Source organism: Manduca sexta, chromosome 16 (genome assembly GCF_014839805.1).
Source record: "Manduca sexta isolate Smith_Timp_Sample1 chromosome 16, JHU_Msex_v1.0, whole genome shotgun sequence".
Classification (NCBI taxonomy): Eukaryota; Metazoa; Arthropoda; class Insecta; order Lepidoptera; family Sphingidae; genus Manduca; species Manduca sexta.
Genome location: NC_051130.1, coordinates 262050 through 282049, shown reverse-complemented (window position 1 = coordinate 282049; position 20000 = coordinate 262050). Strand labels below are relative to the sequence as shown.

At 34.9% G+C, this 20000-nt stretch overlaps 2 protein-coding genes across 3 annotated transcripts; both read left to right on the top strand.

Moving 5' to 3' along the window:
* The first annotated feature begins 10588 nt into the window (after positions 1–10588).
* On the top strand, positions 10589–13869 carry LOC119189502 (odorant receptor Or1-like). The gene is made up of 6 exons (XM_037439394.1): positions 10589–10747; positions 10948–11060; positions 11440–11539; positions 12124–12228; positions 12546–12701; positions 13481–13869. Exons 1-6 carry the CDS (start codon positions 10592–10594, stop codon positions 13535–13537), a joined length of 687 nt encoding a protein of 228 aa, XP_037295291.1. The 5' UTR covers positions 10589–10591; the 3' UTR covers positions 13538–13869.
* A 2800-nt stretch (positions 13870–16669) lies between these two features.
* On the top strand, positions 16670–20000 carry LOC119188530 (RNA polymerase II-associated protein 3-like; the record flags this gene model as incomplete). Of its 2 annotated transcripts, none has more annotated exon segments than XM_037439239.1 (7): positions 16670–16776; positions 17571–17687; positions 18118–18237; positions 18478–18605; positions 18867–19077; positions 19320–19526; positions 19719–20000. In XM_037439239.1, coding segments are annotated over 5 exon segments (924 nt in total), but the record flags the coding sequence as incomplete, so codon positions are not given.

Here is a 20000-nt window from a genome sequence, read left to right as displayed (position 1 = left end):
TGATTGCCAAAAAATATATACGTTATTACATTCAATAATCGATAAAAAAACAATATTTGACTGATTGAAATTTGAATTACAGGAAGGCAACACGTTCTATGATAAAAAAAAATTAAACATTAAAAAATATAAAATAAATTATTTTACTATAAACGCTCTTCAGTTGTTACAAAAGACACAAGGTTACGATAAATAAGTTTCAGAATCTTTTGTGGTCGTGTGGCTTATATCAGAGTCATCAAGTCAGAATGCCTTAATGAGTTGACCCTGTCGTGCTATCACTATTCACTACTGTCCAAACCCAATGACCCCTTCGTGATGTAGCTGACAAGGTTATATTGTCTTCTAATTTATTAACTTGCCTATAAAATGCACATTCTAAACTATAGTTTATGATTCCCAAAATAAGATTCCAAATCATTTTACAATGACATGGATCGATCATAATAATAATAGAATGACAGCTCACGTATCACCTATCAATATCATCATCCATTATACGTTGTTCTTCACTCAAGGATGAAATGTTTGGAAATATAGACCTTTTTATAATTGTTGTGGTTTGTTTTTTCTAATACGTGGGCGTTACGATGTGGGATTTAAGGAAATATTTTAAAATGCAATTTATCCATATTTAACCGGATGCGATGTAATAACTTGACATAATCAAAATTTAATATTTTTTTGGTTGGTTTTTAAATTGGCTTGGTAAATCACACGCAGAATAGTGGGCACTGGTTGCAACTGTTCCTACCCTTTCGGAGATAGAGGCGTTTTGTTTTGTAATGAGTGTGTTCATATATTTACACTAAAATTGATACATTATTCTTTTTTGTTATTTTGTCTACAGAACTGGATACACACAACATAATATGCCTCAAGTACTATTGACAAAAAATGGTAGCACTTTGTTTGTATCCTTTTACATGTAGACAAAGCATGCACTTAATCGGTAGTACGTTAAATTATAGTAAAGATTAGTTTTAAATGTAATTATACAATTACAGGTTTTTTAAAAACTGTTTAACTTAACTGTTTCATTGTTTTATTGCCTATACACATAATATACAGCATCATCTTTGTGTTAGAATTAAACTAAAAAACATAAAACATAACCATCTGTCAAAAATACATCAGAACAGAATCCTATCCATCATCAATCGCTGATAGGTAGATTAATTGTATGTGTACAAACAAACCGTGTATTGTTATATGAATAATCACGCGTTTAATTTATAATATTTATCATAGCCACATGTATAATAGAAATAATAAATTTGAGGCCTGATCTTTGCGGTTAGGTATACAGATATCGGAGTTGAGTCATCAGTCTGAGCTAAGATATTTCTTAAAAACATAAATCTATTAATACCTGAATATCATAAATTCTACCGGTTTTCGTTAATTACAAATGTGGCACGAAATATAATATACCAATATACCAAATGAACAGTCTTATATAGGCATATAATGTTCGTTTTCTTAACGAATATAAAATAAGGTAAATGTTCAAATGTGCTTCCTAGTCTCGCGACCACGATATAATGTATCGCACCCTTACCAACTAAGGTGAATCAATTCCAATAAGGCGATTTGTGGGAAACGAACCTTTTTTTCATCATAGGGATATAGACCATGCTTTGCAAAGTCGTTTTTAAAGAAAAATCAGGAAATATACAACTTTGAATAAGATCGCTTTAATTCTAAGGGTGCGGTATGTACTAATCATAAAGCTCAGCTTTTGCCTTGTTTAAACAAGCTGACGAGTAACAACGCGTTTTAAACAGAACAAAGAAGATGCAATCGAAAATGTACTGTTGTCTAATAAATAGAAATAATATTAATGAATGATCCCTACGATTCCCGATAATATGTACTAGGGGCACCACGCGGTACCTACAATTACAAAGCACTGCGCAGTGCGGGGCACTACTCTCGACACCATAAGACAAAATACTTCACCTCATATTCCCCAGAAAGAATTACCGTGCTTGCAAACTGTTGCTTTACGGTAAGAATAAAAAATGCAATGGTATCTACTCAGATACACTTCTTTACGAAAGAATTTATCGCGAAGCCAAGATAATACAAACGAGAACTGAGATATATTTATTAATTTTCCATATTAAATGCTATTATGCGAAGCTGAGATGATGTGTTTATCGATAATTCTCTCAGACGAGCAATAATTCACAACACAGATCGGGTCGGATATCAAATTACATGACAAATACTACAGATAAGAATATATTAATACCTGTACGCGCAAATACGGCGGGAACTTTATTTTTCATGTGTCAGTGTGAGCTAATCTTAGATCCTGGAGTTTTGAACTCTAACTTTGATTGCCTACTATTTTTAGACCGTAACTGATGAAAACATGTTTGACGTCATTTTGATCCACGCTGTAGTATATGTCTACATGAATGGGCACTGTCTCGAAAAAAGTAATGTAGCTTGCTGTTTCAATGTGTTTGATAAGATACCTGGAAGCCTGAACAACCTCTTGTTTAATCCCAATTTCTATCCTTTCGTCGTCGATGCATCCATGATTCTTTTGTTTAGAACATATTTTTTTATTATTGCAGGTATTTGTGAGAGACGGAGAGCACTTAGTAATAAAACAATTGTCCAGTTTTGTTCACATAATCCTTGAAGTACGTGCAGGCGAAGTCATTTCCAACCAGTCATATTATATTTTACATCACAGACTATTATAGAGCATACTCCGTTCTTCTAATTAATACCTCCCGCACGTGGGTTGGGAGATTACTGTTAGAACCATGAACCAGCTTCCGTGGTTATCAATACGCGATAGAGTTCAATATTCTTTAAAACCAGAAATGCATGTTGGTTGCCCTTTAACCAACACGAACGTATATTGATACAAGGAGTGTGCTAGTCGTTTGGCAAGTTTAAACAAAAACAATGCAAGCAATCAAAGTACTATTTCTTCGCTGTCAGTTTTTATTATGTATTGAGACAAGTTATTGAGAATTATGACAATCCAAATAAGTTCTTTATAAGTTAGCGCTTGCCTTTACTCAGCTAACTGGGTAATCGACACTTAGCGATAGTAACGGAAGGAACTGTCTACAACTTGTTATTGGCCATCATTTGTCAACGCTCAGCCAACATTTATTGCCAACTTAACACTTTTATGAAAGTGATGAGGTGCGCACCTCACTCGTGTGATATACGCCGCAACTGCACTTAAACAGTACTAACAATTTATCCAACTTTGAAACTCAAAGCTATATGCACTAAACTGCGCTCTTCTTAATAGATATCTTACCTACAATAAATTAAACTGAATATTTGTAGAAAAGTTCCGATGTTCATTAGAAGTAAACACAGCGACTGCTAAACGGATTTGGATGAAATTTTGTTCACATACCATGATCTGAATTAACCTCTGAACTACTTTTTATACCAGATTTGGTAGTGGGACTTTTATTTCAAAAAGTGTATTTATACGAGCGAAGTCACGAGCAACAACTATCATAAAGAAATATGACGTAACAATATTTTCGTCTAATGATATCATGTTCTAGTTTATAGCAATTTCTATAACCAACTAATGACTATAAAAGTGTTAAAATTTATTTATTTGTCTCAAAGATTTACATAAAATTATATTAATAAACTCATTTATGGTATTTAAGAAATGATTAAAATCAAAATGCGCGTAAAATTAACAAATTACTTTTATTCTAATTAGAATCTGTAGACATAAAATGTTTTACTAATCCTTAAAAATAATCGATCCAAAATCGACCTTATAAACTTGATTCAAGGTCTAACTTTGTAATGAAGATGTGGCCACATAAAGTCGTTCAGGGTCCGGATATTGGCCGAGTCGTTTATATTTTCTAATTCACTGACATTTCTAGTTATAAAGGTTCATATATGTCACGCTGAAATAGAACTTTATGCACTACTCTTCGCATCTATCTGATCGTACTGAATTGAGCTTACCGCTACTTCACAAGAAACAGTGTCAACTCTATCACAGGAAACTGTCTCACATTTTCAAGTCATTTAAAATATTAGTTCTGGACATGGGAATCGAATCTAGGAGTTAATTGACTTCGCCTTTTAATGGCGGTATTATTTGAACTATAATAAAAAAAAATCCTGACCACGCACGCTGTTTATAAAAATTGTTTGATGATCTAGAATCGTTATTAATTTATTACTATGTATATAAACTAAGTTTACGACTTAATTAATCAGCCATCTCAATAAAAGATACGTTAAAAGTGTTTCCAAGTCGTAATCCATTTAGCTGACATCATTCCTTTTTTTATTTAATTTTACACACTAAAATGAATTTTATAAATCTGGTAATAATTATAATTATGGATAGTGTTAAGTAAGAACATCACCCTTAGTTAATACTAGAGCTAATCAAACCTAAACCGGCATCCTACCGGTAATCCACTGGAAACCTAAATCTAATGAATGAGCAGGTAAGACGAAAGCAGTTTGTCACGATCGTAGTGAACATTTATATGTTCTACAGAAGTCGGTTTCATGATGTGATAGGGCCTCCTCTACTACTAAGATTAGGGTAAGGATTACGCCTTAGTCCACCACGCTAGCCTAGTGTGGATTGATAAACTTCTCAGGTATGCGGGTTGCCTCAAGATGTTTTCCACCATCGTTAAAGCAAGCGATAATTCACAAAGAATACACACATATTATTTAGAATGGTAAGTCAGAGGCACGTGTCCTTGGGTTTTGAACCTGCGGACATTCGTCTCGACAGTCCGTTCCACACCCAACTAGGCTATCACCATATCGAGCGCAAGTTCTAAGGTCCGAGTTGATTCTGCGCAGTAAAACCTATTATTTTTTTGACCTGGGATCCGAACCCTCAGAATGAGACACAAGAAATTTATTCTCTAATTATCCCTGAAATATAAGATTATTATGTATTTACGTGTATAATTAAGGTATTTCTACATTAGACATAAATCTCAGTCCACCATAATAATTGGCAAGCATTATACTTTTTTTATCAAAATAAATTGCTTAAAAAGGTCACTTTTTCTGACGAGCGCACTAAATAAACGTAGAGTCAGACCTTCGCCCACTTTCGTAACACGCAACGTTGTAATGAAATTGAAAATCACGTTCGGAGTACCTCATTATAATTATATCAGGTACCCTTCTTATGCACTGCTCACTGTTGGGCATGAACTTTTTCTACTACTGAGAGGGATTGAGTCTTAGTCCACGACGCTGGGAAGCTTTTGGTGTATGGAAAAATATCTGGTTCTGTACATTTATTGAATCTTATGAAGTCCTTGTACAAGCACATCATTATTAATTTATTTCAATTAAACAAATTGACCGTGTTTAGACCGGATCTATTATGATGGTTGGCTTACGTTTATCACTCTACCATAATATCATTGAAACCCGAAATGAATTAATAACACCGCAGATACCCTCCTAGCGAGTGATGTATATCCTATATACATATCCTACATAAATCTTTGATAGTGATCTTTTACGTTTGTAAGAAATTCCTGTGAATTAAATGCTTCTAGAGACTACATCTAAAATAATATACGAAATCAACGATACGACAAGTCTTTATTACTTACATTTTTAATTTCAATAATTTGAAACATTATCCTGCTAAACGCGTATCGTATTGTATAGTGAGCAACATAAATCTTCATTTGAACACAATCGTAAATACAGTTCCCAAGCCAATTAGATGCAGGATGCGACTGTTAAGGATTCCTAGAAACATTTGAGCATTAGTAGCGCTGAAATTACGAGCCTAAGCTTTGCATTGTCTTTCTAAAAGGGAAGAATTATGGCATTGCTCGGTTGTGAGCGATCGATTTATTGAATTAATTTAACAATAAAATGTAAAATGTGTGGGCTTCTCTGTTTGATATGTTATATATTTTACTTAGGTAATTAATTACTCACGTGGGAAAGTTATCTTCTATACTTATAATAAATCTGTAGAGAGGTCAATTCTGTACATGAAATATATTTCCAAAATAACTATCATGGGGTGATCAGGGATCGATACTGATGCCAAAAATGCAATTAGTAAAATTTTTGTCTGTCTGTCTGTATAACCGTTATAGAAACAAAAACTACTCGACGGATTTTAACGAAACTTGGTACAATTATTTTTCATACTCCTGTGCTGGTTATAGTATACTTTTCATCACGCTACAATTAATAGGAGCAGAGCAGTGAAGGGAAATGTTGGGAAAACGGGAGAAGTTACTCCATTTTTGAAGCTCCCGTCGCGTGTGCAACCTTAATGGTGAAAGCTACGCAGAAATCTTGTATGACGGAAATGTTCTCCTTAAAATTATGTAAAAATATCCCACGACAGCATATGTCTATCTTTTATGGTTGACTCACAATAACACGTGTAGCTCCCGATAGCTTAGCAGTTCGAAGCTTTCTCATTATATTTGTCTACTCTTACGTTTATAACACTCTCAGTCATCCGTAATTAAAAAAGTTAAAATTATTAAATATTCCATAAAAAAGAATCATAGAAGTCGGTATAGAAACACCAAAGTTATACATGAAATACGCTAATAATAAGCCATCACGCGTGAATACTGAATCATGCTATAAGCTTCCTTCGATTTCACCAGGATCCCATCATCAGACCCTGACAGGACAATCGGACCACCTGCATACCACCATACTTAAAAAAACATCCCGACAAATTGAGCACCTCCTCCATTTTTAAAGTCCGAAATCCACGCGGGCGAAGCTGCGAGCGGAAGCTAGTTTATAATAAAATGTAAACTAAAAATATATTTTTCTTTTTATGTTCCGTAATAACATAAGAAAATATTCTTTGAAGATTACATTTAATAAAATTTTAAACAGATATACCTAATTACCTATTCTTAATTTTGTAACTAAAATAAAAATGTTTTGCATAAAAATGTAATCTAGATTTAATAAAACAAATATTTTAAAGTGAAATATTTTACATTTGTTAATTTATTTGAATGATTTTTGTACGTTTATTTTATTTGATTTTATTCTCAATAAATAACTCGCGATGTCACTCTATATTATCTGATGTACCTCATTATTTATCGCAAGTCTGTTCTATTTATAAAATTTATAAGTTTTCGATTATTTGGGCCTTGTAATTGATTAGTCAGCGTCACACAATTATTCGAAATGGCGGCAATTAGTTGATAAATATCAACGTAATTAATTTGATGTCGCGTCGTTCTATTTGTTTGACAAGGATGTGTTTATAATATTATTTCATGGAATCTGGTTATTATACATTAAAATTAATCTCTATTTCCCTTATTTATGCCATGAGTACGACAGCTGATTTGATTCGATTTTTTTTTAAGATTTCTAATATTTTGTAGAATATTCTTAAAGAAAGAAGAATTAAGAAAATGGGCAGAAAATTGGAAACCTTCAAACAACCTAACGATTAATTTTACTTCGCCCGTTAAACAGCTCGCATGTTTGATAGATGTGAATTTAGCAGACAGCTCAGGATAGCAACTGAGAGAGGACCTGACATCAACGAGGGATGATTGTACTAGAAAATCTTTCCACTGCCGTATTCGTCGGCACGCGGGCTACAACTATTAGAAGGGTTACCGTCAGCCCCGGATCTAAGGGGGGGCTAGCCGGGGCCCATGCCCCGGGCGGCGAATTCAGAGGGTGGCAAATTAAAACTTGGCAGACGAATACATAACTCATGATTAACGCAACTTTGACTACTGAGACATAAAGTACATTCAATAGTAAAATTATTTCCCGCTGGGTGCAAAATCATGATGACAAAGGTAAAAATATAGGTAGGTGGCGGCGGCATTTTTGAAGTTTTGCCCCGCCTCGGAAAATTAAAGATCCGGGACTGGTTGCCGTAAATAAATAAAATTCTTTGCAAACGGAATCGCTGGTACAAGCTAGTAGTATAACGCTTGCGGTTGTTTTTCTATCATTATTCATCTGTCATAATATTTATACGTACGTATATTATTAAAAAACTATGAATGGAGCGAATTAGCCACGGAAAAAATGAAGGAACTAATCTAATCATTTTTTTATCGGATTTGTTTTGCGTTCGTTTTTTAGTAGCGACTGGACTTGCGCGTGAGATGGCTAAGGATTTTTCTTTTTTATAACGTAATTGAATTATTATAACATAGGTAAACGTATAAAAATTGTCATTAATACAAAAATGAACGGATTATTTTAAACGAAAACATTCACAAAAATGTTGATTGTCCCACCTAGCATCGAACCCGATGCTTCACCGGTTTCAAAGTAAAGATACGCCACCTCTAAACGAACAGGATGTTAATTATTCTAAATACAATTTAAAATAATAAAGTAATTAAAACTAGAAAGTTTATAAAGTTGAATTACTTCTGTGTGAATTCGTTGAACGTTGCAATTTGCTTCAGTATAATTACAACTGGCGATACAAGTGCTAAGTTTTCGAGAGCTTCTATAATTTTCTTTGTATGTTTATAAATATAGCATGTTCTAATTTCTTGTTAAATGTTTATAGGGTGTAAGTATGCTCCAATTAATACATCAACTGCTCGCCGACCTTCATTCTGTCCTATGATGTGATCGGTCTGTTAACCATCATATGCATCATAAATTCTAATACTGTACATCTCATATAATTTTTCTAACCAAAGTTGTTGATTTTAGGAAAATATTGAACAATTAAAATGGTTATATCTGTTCATTTCTGTAATAACGGACAGACAGTTGATTGTTTTAAAATGAAACTTAAAATAAATTCATTTTTACGATTGAAGGCAATGGAGTTGAGCACAGGAGTTAGAGCTCAATCTTACCTCTGCTATATGGATGAATGCACTACCGACGCGAAGGCTGGAGATAGGAAACGAGGTTAGGTAAGGACGAGGGATTTTATAATTACGATACACAGAAATTCTTATAAACACTGCAACGTTCTTGGCAAATTCGTCTCCATACGAATTTATTGCCGCAATCAAAATATAATAAACGTCGAGTATGTTCAATAAAATCTACGATTTATGTGAAACTAGTTTTTCTAAATATTTTATTGTGTATTATTATCCTATCAAATCCATGTGATATATTATTCTTCATAATGACCAGAGTACCTACAGACACGATCATAGCGGTTTTGGAAAATTTTGTAGAAAATGAAATATATTTCTGCCACTGAGCATTATGGGGTGATATTTTCCATTGGGGAAGATATTATAACCAGTATAATTACAAAAAATTACTTATCTACCTATCTTACCTAATGCAAAGTATTATAAGTAAATTTAGAATATAATTCTTTCTTTTACTTATGTATTTCCAACAAAAAAGTCATAAAATCAATACTAATTAATCCAACACCCTATATCTACTTCAGTGTTATAAATACCGACAAATCGACATCACAGCACACATCCACGATGACATCCCACGTTACTGCATACATACAGTATCCTCAAACCCTGCTGACCTTCTTCGGACTATGGCCCACCAACCGCACCAAGTTCTCAAACGTCAAAGCAAAGCTGGCCATCTTTGAACAATATCTGTTCCTCGTCCTTAACGGCGTCTACATTGTGATGATGAGAGGTGATGTACAAGCCATGTGTGATGCTTCGTATCTCTTCTTCACCCAGCTGGCTTTGTGTTGTAGGGCTACTCTCTTCTTCCTGAATCAAGAGATGGTGAAGAACATTGTGGATATGATGAATGATGATATCTTTAAGCCTGAATGTGAAGATCATGAAATGTAAGTGTATTATTACGAAGCTGTTAAACTTATAGATTACTGAATTTGGTTCGAGACTTTACCCGCATCATAACCTTTCAGCGATAAATATAAAGCATTAAGGAATAATAAGGATAACTTGGTATTAGTTACATAGTTTTATTTTCAGAAATTGTCAGTAATGTAAGTTAATAATTCAGAATCTGTTCATATTTACAAACTCTTAAGAATACATGTATAGTCCGACGAGCTCATCATAATTATGATAGACCTCGAGATATTTTCAAAAATATCGGAACAGCATTAGTAGATGAAGCACCCAGAAAGGTGCAAGCTACATTACTTAGAACATCACCTACATGACCACAATATAATTCCAGGAAGTTGATGATGTATGCGACCAAATCAAAGAATCTTTACAAGGTGTTGATCATGGGCTTTACAAGCACTCTGACATGGTGGATAATGGCGTCGCTAATCAGCGATGAAAGAAGATATCCATATAATGAGATATGGTAGGTATTCAATCTTTATACAAGGTGAGAAGACTGGATACTTTTACCTGACTTTTGACAAGTAGGAGGTATTCGTCGTACTATTTTTTTTTATATTTATTAATAATATCTTTGGGATAGCCTTAAACGCTTTGGAACTCTGTGAGGTAAACGAACAGTCCGCAAACGACAAGTAATTGCGGTTTGATTCTAAGTTAAAATACTTAATAAATGACAGCTACTGTACAGTACTGTACGCTACATTTCATAGAGCTTACAAGTATTGTACGGTTATCTCACATTCGATGGAATTCTATTCTTCCACAGGTTCCCAGTGGACATGCAGAAGTCTCCGCAATACGAGCTGGCGTATGTCTACGAGGTGTTGGCGATAGCGTCCAGTGGCTCCATTTTCCTGTCGGTGGACACTTTCACTGTCGCCTCTATGTTGTTCTCATGTGCGCAGCTTGAAATATTGAGAGAGAAGATGAACAGGGTTTGAATTTGCTATTTTTATACCTCGCGGTTGAATTTTCAATTATTATTATGCTTTGTAATTATATTTTATTTTAAGAATAATTTTTGTCTGCAAATTGAAAAATGAGCTCATGAAATACGAGTATGTCACTCTAATCTTAGTAAGCAGACATAATCATGACGTATTATAAAATGCTTAATATAAGCTATTTTATATAGATAATGCCCGTGCCGCTCACAACAAAGAAAAATAAGAGTGAAATGCAAAAGAAACTACGAGATAACAATGATTTGCTCATAGCATGTATCAAGCATCACCAAGCAGTGAAAAGGTAGGTGCAAACTACATACATAAGTACAAGCCTTCTTCCCTAAAGGAGTTAGCAGGTACAAATGTCACGATCGGCAAAGCTTAACATATCATGACATTATAGGGGACAAGTCTATGAGCGTATCGGGGCCAAGTTACAATTCTTAGAGAAGTCACGACTCACATATAATTTAGCTTATTCAAGTTTATCTGTTCGATTTGGCCATCGATAAATAACCTAAAACCTAAAATGTGTTTAAATTTGGGTATCGTGTGCATAACCGTAACACGAGCTGTGAAAACTGCCTCTATTTCTAAATCAAAGACAAATCGTTTTTTTTTCTTTCTTTGCTTCGATTTACAGTAAAATGTCTATACTAATCTTAGTAGCATGGTTTCAGGTTAGTATTGAAAATAGAAGACACGTTCCATTCCTCTGTGTTCTGCCAGCTGTGTACGGCTGTTCTCATCATCTGCATTATCGGAATTCGCTTGTCGCAAGTAAGTTTATAAGTAAATTAAACAAATATAAATTTGATATTAAAGTAGACGATCGTAAATTTCACGATTCCTGAGAGGTTTGTGCAGTCATATAAAAATTTAAATTAATTTATTCTTTATTTCACGAGCCTATAAATGGACTGCTCTAAACTTTTTTTCTCTTCTCACTTTATCATGCACTGTTGTAGTCTTTACCTTAAACTGATTGAAAAGAGCAAAACCAGAGTTTCTTGCCCGTTCTTCTCTGGTGAAAACTGCTTTCCAAGCTGGTGGTAGAGTTAATATTGACGGAATCTAAATAATGTATAACATTTTACAGATTCAAATAAATCATTTCATTTCATTTCATAATGATTATTGCTTATTATCGTTCAATTTAACATTAAAACCTGCATAAGAATTGAAAACTGGAAGTTCATAACAATTTTCAATTATTCTTAGGTATGTAAAGCAGTCCGATACGCATTGGTCATCGAAGTAGACGAAAGCCACAAGTCCACTCATTAGTTCAAGAAATTCGTTCCGAGTTGTGGGCCAGTGAAATATATAGTAGATACTATATCTATGATATGAATTGCTTCCAGGATTCGCCAAACAACGCCAGCTTCTACGGTATTGTGAGCTATCTCACACTGATCCTCTCTCAACTGTACCTGAACTGCTGGTGTGGCACTGAAATAACGGATCGGGTAAATCACATATACATGGAGCCCAATAAACTTCCGCTTCCTAATCCCTCCTCCCTTGTCGTTGAGCAATTAACTTTACTAGTGAAATAGGTATGGTTATGACGTGAATGTAAGTGCGAATGCAGATGCAGATCTCGATAAAGATGCAAATATGCGTGCAGACATGGGTGTAAATATCAAATTTAATATTATTCAGAGAACCTGCCTAACATATGACGTTGATCTCTTGACCTCTTTTTCAGATTTTAACAGTGTTGCTTGATTTTCCGCACTTTCACTACGAAAACTTTTCTATTTTTAACCATACACACTCGCAGAGCCTAGACTTCCGCGACTGGCTGTACGAGGTGCCGTGGTACGATCAGGACAAGAGGTTCACCAGCACGCTGTCAGTCCTGCTGCAGTGCACCAAGAAGCCGCTGGAGTTCAGGGCTGGACACTACGTGCTACTGGCCAGGGCTACATTTGTTTCGGTTGGTATTGATTTATGACAGGCTTACTAGCAACTACACAACGATCTCACGTGCGAGAGTCAGCCTTCTTCTTCGTTAATCTTTAAAAATCCACTGCAGAACATCTTATTTATTTGTTTAAATTATGTTGCCAACATAATTTGCTATTATACATATAACAATGATGTTTATGAAAATTTTTGGTGTCGGTATGTTTTGGCGACACGTTACCCTCCTTTAGCTTTTTCCATTATTTTCTTATTGCGGCTGTTCGGGACCATAAGGGGGCGCTATTTTCCTGATGAGATTTAACTATCGTTTACTTTGTTTTTCTTTTTGTTTGCTATCTAAGAGTCCACTCTGTAATGTAGTTTGTCCATTTGCTTTTATTATCTTTGACCATATGGCCTACCCATCCCCACTAAGTTTTCTGGTTTTGATTGAGACCGGAATATGTTGAAATGTTTATTTTTGTGATGTTTTTTTTTTATATCCTTGGCTCTTAATGTACGAATTTGTCTGTCTCGTCTTTAGGAGAATTCGCAGAGACATCACCAATTTGTCTATTTTATTTTCAAGTTATTCATTTCAGCCAGTATCACTTGAAGACGATCATTTAATATTAAGGGGTTATAACTGCTAATTGCTGTGTAACAATGACTTGTAATTTGTGATTCTGCGTAACTACTACTCTTTATAAACGACTTACAAAGTCACAGACACGGCATATACAATAAGAAACTCAAACTAATTTCCCATTCAAAGCTTTTGTCAGCCACAAAAAGAGCTTTTACTTTCAGGTTTTGCGCTGTTCGTATTCATACTTCGCGGTGCTACAGCAAGCCAACGAGGGATAATAGAATTCTACGCACCATATAATTTTATTAGGCATCATTATGAATAAAGTATCCTGTGTTATAAAACCTTCTTGATTGTAATGATCACGCGAATATAATGGCGTGTGACCATTGCGTTCTTTAATTACGTAAAGGCTAGATTCAGCGACTTCTTTATTAGTTACTTTATGATAGTAAGACGAGAAAGTATGTCAATTTAGATGCATTTTATCAGAGAAAATTCTAGTGCAGACTAGAATAAAACTGATAACCACCTAGGCTCTAGAGATGCTTCTAATTAATCTACTGAGTGATTGATTAATGTAGTGTTACCGATGGCAGCCCGGTTAACAAGCCCACTATTCCTCATTTTGATTTTCTTTTTATGTTGTAACCAAGAAATATACTACAATTTTTTTAAATCGTAAATTATTATAAGATTTTATAATATGTAGTAATACATTGCAATTGAATCAAAGGTTTTTCTTTATAATTTTTCATGAAATGATTTTATGAAGATTTCAAAATTAAGTCGACCATCAGTTACCTTACACTTATTTATGTAGGTACTTATATTGTATGTTTAATTATTTATTGATTAAATTATTATATTGCAACTTAGGGCTAAGAATATAACAATAAACTGATATGTAACATTCTAATGTGTATTAACGTTCTACTGTTGCCTCGGTTGCGTAGTTGTACTCGTATTGTATGCGCGGCACAACACCGCTCTTAGGCCCTGAGTGCGAATCCTAGATCGGCCAGTCATATTGAGTTTTTCTACTCAATATCAGCCCTAAGTCTGATGCAATCAGATCACTTGGTAAGTGGGTACCTATTGTTAAAACGCACTGTTATAAAACCGATAATTACATAACTGGCATTAACCATTATACTTTCAATTAACATTTTATTATATTAATTTGATAATTTGAGTCGTGAGCGCGCATCCTCGTGGTAACGTGCCGAAACGTTTCGATACAATGTACTGCAAGTTTGTACCTACTTACTGCTTCGTTAATATGTTTCACTAATAAAACATGTCAGTCTGTCTATTTATAACGTAATTTTATATGAGCGAGGCAAAGTAGCCTGGCTGCACTAGATGATGTAGAGGATACAGATAAAGTCCCGATATAATTGTGTCGGGCTGTTCAAAATCGAACATACGCAGGTGTTCTCGGGACGCAAAACTTACGTGGACTACTATGGCGGGTTATATGCCTTCTTTATGATGGTCGCTATACGGCCGAATTCAAAAGTCCAACCACCAACACCTTTGGTATCATCTGGATCCATTATTCGTAATATTATTGGCGCTAGTCGCTTCCTTGATTTAACGCAAGCGCATTTGAACTGTGGAGAGGAGACGTTGCGTTCGATTCCCAAATTAGGCAACGCTTTTGACTTTTTCTAAAATAATTTACCTACGATGATATGATTTACGTTCCCATAAAGGAGGTCTATATTCAGGACAACCGGTCATTAAAACCGAACTAAATCATTTCTGCAACAAAATTCTAAAAATGATTTATTAATATTTCAGTTAGAGTTGGAGAAGGAAGGTGGAGAAAGAAAAAAATGTAGACTACTTTGATTTTTACGTTGAACTCTACTAAAACTAGACTCTACTTTACTCTCTCTCTCTCTTTCTTTCTCGCTCGCTCCTTCTACTCTTGTCTTGAGTTGGTGTTAATAAGAGTTGATCTGCGGAGCTCTCTTTACCCCAACATGGTAGACCACTCTACCTCAAACAATCGCGCTTTACTTTACATCTTAATATAGCTTTTTACTTACGTTAGTAGTGTGTACAATTTAATTCAGCCACAATAAAGTTTCGCGTTCTCTTATGTCATATCATATAAAATACACCTAGTTAATGCATTTATAGTACTTAACAGCATATTTATTGCTAAAAACATAAGCAAGGTCTCTTCTACATACTAGTCCCCTTGACTTGATTAAATGTTTAGAGATCACGGCCCGCCATGAGGTCGCCGGTGTTATGCATGGAAAATCTCATTTCAAACACTGGTTTCGACGCCACGTGTAAACTTATTAAAAAAACTAACTTTTTGGTTCGAACTGTAATAAAAAGGACCTTGAGGATGTAGTTATGCAAGTCAGCACATTTCTGAAGTTTTATATACTTCTACCGCCTCATACACTTTTGGGGCCTTATATACTTCAAGCGCTTCATAGGTATATATCGAGCGGCTTAAAAACTTCAGGCACTCGTGAGAAATTGCAATTTTGCTGCTGCGACGAATTGTCTTAGAGAAGTAGTAGTGGAATTAGGGCGCGTAAAATTTAAATTAATTTTTATTCAATTTATTTTGTTTCAAACTTTACTTTTTTATTTTACACCTACGGTTCGGGTAACTTATTATAAAATGTTATTTTAAGAAGTTATGTATGTGGTTTCATTTAATAATGCAATGACAAAATTAGGTATGTATAGTTCTTACATCTTATATTGTATTCTTCGGGCAACATAGCATTGTTGGTGTATTTACTTCGCGAGCGCCATTTTAGATGCTCGCACACTATACACTACTACACTCTCTAGGATGACAGACCAAGCATCTTCCATCGGACACATTTAGCTAATTACAGCTTGCTAGATAGGTTCTACACGAAGAAAACATATATGAATTACATGTCACATTAATATAGTTCAGGTATTACATAATCGTTCCAATAGATAATTTGCGAATTGTACCTCCTCAATTTCTTAAGTGGTTCGCAAACGCCAATTAAACTAATAATAGCAATTTGTATCACAAACAAAAACGTAATGCGTTAGGCGCTTACCACAGCGCTTATATAAATTATAATTACATTGTATTAGTCTTTCAGATACGTTGATGAGATGCTTTATTCTTTAGACCTTTGTACTTTCTAATGTGTTTTGCAATAGGCTAGCTTCATATCACCAACACCATGTACTTACATTTTTATCATAGATGGCGCTGTAATGATGGTTAATTAACACAAGTTACAAAAAATATTCATATTTCATTTGACACTTAACGATATCACACGAAGTCCTTTTAATATATATTATTTTTATTTAAGATACATTAAACATTTCTTAGACCTTGTGTATTATTGATTTTAGCCAGCTCACGAAACTGGCAAGTGGCAACTCTTTAATGACAGTTCAAATTGTTTGACAGTTGTGATAGCGCTGAATTTTGTTAAAAACGAGGCAACAAGGGATTTCGTTTTATTGATCAAACGAACAACAAAATAAGGTATTTAGCTAGTGTTAATCAGTATCAAATAATGGACAAAGCCTTGGGAATACAAAAACAAATACGTGATAATGCAAAAACAGTAAACAATTACTTGACCGACTTACAAAATTGGGAAGTGGAGATGAAGAGAAAAGAAGCAGCACTCAACGGCCAATTTGAACAGGTTCAGAGCCATTGAACGTTCTAATATTCTTGTTGTTTCATATTTGTTTTATTTGGAACATATAGTTTGAATATCGCGTAATCGTAACATTGTTTTGCTGCAAAACCACGAAGGCATGTAGATGTAAATTATTAATGAATATTGACTAATGCCGGCTGCATGTGGTCGGTTACAAAAAGATTTTTAAAAATAGAACACTGCAATATGCATAGCATTATCTTTGGTTAAAATTATAGATGTATATTTTATACAGAGCAACAGGTTGTGTTTGATATGTAGGAGTATACTTATGTAGTTTATTTTATTGAAAGTGCTGAAGGATATTAAAATTTTGACGCAGTCTTTGAGCCTCGAAAAATGACTTAAATAGAGTACATATCATAAAATGTATTTTACCTCCCATGAGATTTTAAAATTGTAATTAAGAACCAGCATCCTAATTCTTTACAAGGCTGTATTTATCATTATGTACTGTATAATGTGTATTAGAGAAATATTTACTGCATAGGCTTTGGATTTCTATGTAATGTACCACCACCCTTTGTTCTATTTGCATAGAGGTAAAACTTGGGATAAGTAGTATTTAATATTTTAAGTTGTGATTGGATTAAATATTGAATATCTTCAGGACCTCCCACCTGTCCGAAGTAGAGCTAAGAAAGAGAAACCAGTACAAGTGACAAAGAAAAAGCAAGAGGAAAGAATCCACTCCTCAGACTACCAGGCATGGGAGAAGTTTGATGTTGTAAGTTTTTATCTTAAAACAAACATGACATTCAAGTTTTTAGAAAAGGATTCTTTTATGTAAGATTTTTGTCTTTTAGACAATTATTTGTCAATCATGCATAGTAAAAATCATAGTTACAATATCTATCTATATTTAAAAATAAAATTAAAATGTGCATAGATATTGTAACTTTGACTTTTCAGATGACCAACACCTTAGTCCCCTGACCATAAAGGTTGCAAAATTGAGATATTAAATTAAAATTGAAAACACTATGATAAAATCAGTTTTTTTTTTATTTAATTTAAGTAAATAATTATTCATTTCAAGGGATTTATTGCGAATGTTGCATAATATAACACTTCATACTACCTTGTATTCTTTAATTATTAAACTTTATTGTAATAAAATTATGGTGCTGTAATAGAGGAATTTATGTGAATTTTAGGAGAAAGCATGTGAAGAGGTAGACATGGCAGACGTTGGGCCTACATCACTGGACAGCAAGAGAAGTGAATCCGCCAAACTGGAGAAGCTCAGGGAGGAGGCACAGTATGAGAAGGAAAGGGTGAGAACATTTTGTGATTAAACAATCTGTTCCATAAATAATTGGGAAGTTTGAGAGCCTGTAGGTAAATAACCATTTAAAAAATTATTGTTATACAACACCAAACTACACTTTATTTTTTTAATAATTCACCATAATTACCCTATTTGACGATAAGGTTACTAGCTTTTCAATATAAATACGCCATTGGAAAAATAATCCATATTTTTATTATTAACTGTAATATTATATTTATGATAGGGCAACACATTTGTGAAACTAGCGAAATGGGATGAGGCAATAGCATGTTACAACCGCGCAATAGAGCTGGTCAAGGATGACGCTATATATTACGCCAACAGAGGACTCTGCTACCTGAAGAAGGACAGGTGAGAAACACTAAAAACCATAATAACCTATTGACAACAGCGAAGTTAAAAATAATCTCCAGCCAACAAATTAAATTATATTAGAGAATTTATTTGTGGTTAGTAAGTTGCTTGTTAGAAAGGCCTCATAGCCATGAGTAACCCACATTAATGTGCCTAGTAAAACCCCTGGTCTGCGTTTCATAAGAGACCTTACCAAAGACGCAAGCAAAACTGACAACAATAATAACAAACTATTAAGTGTCTAGTTTTATATCGCAGCCTCCACCTAGCGGAAAGCGACTGTACGGAAGCGCTCCGTCTGGACCCGACGTATGTGAAGGCGTTGCAGCGCCGGGCGGCGGCGCGCGAGCGGCTCGGCTCCCTGCGCGCCGCCGCCACCGACCTCACGCGGGTGCTCGAGCTAGAGCCCAAGAACAACCAGGCCCGGACCCAACTCAGCGCCCTCAAAACCAGGATGGGTACTAAGGGGGTGAGTTTTACCGACTATGAGTTAATCAGTATATGGACGTCAGGAGACGTCGACAAATTATGGCTCAGAGTAACAAGTGCATACTAGTAAATTGTTGTATTTTTATACCCAGTTGTGACAACTTTCGACAGAAACCCTTTGCATTTTAAAAACATATGAGACAAGGCATATGAAGCACATACAAAGCTAACATTGCGTTATACATTTATATGTCAATGATATTCACATATGTAACATTTCAGTCTAAGTCCAAATCATCACCGCCGTCGCCTTTGTCCCCGTCATCACCTTCGACCCCTGTAAAGGAAACGAAACCGGTCGTGACGAATATAGTGGAAGAGAAGCCAGCGATCAAAGTAGAAAGCGCAGAGGACAAGTGGCGAGACGGAATCGGAGAGAACATCACTGTCATCAAACCAGTAAAGAAACCACCACATCTTAGGTCTAAGGTATACAGCATTTTGTTAACACAAATGAACAAACTTTTCAGATTTATAAAATAGTATAAACTTAAAACAGACTTGCATTTACATCAGTACAATTGAATTTTAATCAAAGCTCATATATGTGTACTCAAGTAAGGTCTTTTCTCCCAATGTATGTTACTTACTTACAATTATTCAAAATATTTCTCCTTCCAGAGACCACTTAAACCAATAACAATAAAAGAAATACAACTAGGCAAAACAATGATCGAAAAGCCACCAACGCGGCTGAAGATTGAAGAGATACCAGACACCAATGGCAGCACAGACTCTAACAAGACCGAGCCGGAGAGACTGACCAACGAGCGCGGCGACTTCAGCCCGGAGTCCACCAAATTGGTGCAAGATGCTGTCACCAAAGAGAAGGACGTGAAAAGTCTAGCGCCACCTGTCAACAGTGTGCAGTTCATGACCCAGTGGAAGGAGCTGCAAGGGAAT

Coding starts and splice junctions, on each gene's coding strand:
- LOC119189502 (XM_037439394.1), top strand. CDS start 10,592: ATGCAGAAGTCTCCGCAATACGAGCTGGCGTATGTCTACGAGGTGTTG. Junction 10,748..10,947: donor TGAGAGAGAAGATGAACAGG/GTTTGAATTTGC, acceptor TATTTTATATAG/ATAATGCCCGTGCCGCTCAC. Junction 12,702..13,480: donor CCAGGGCTACATTTGTTTCG/GTTGGTATTGAT, acceptor TTTTACTTTCAG/GTTTTGCGCTGTTCGTATTC.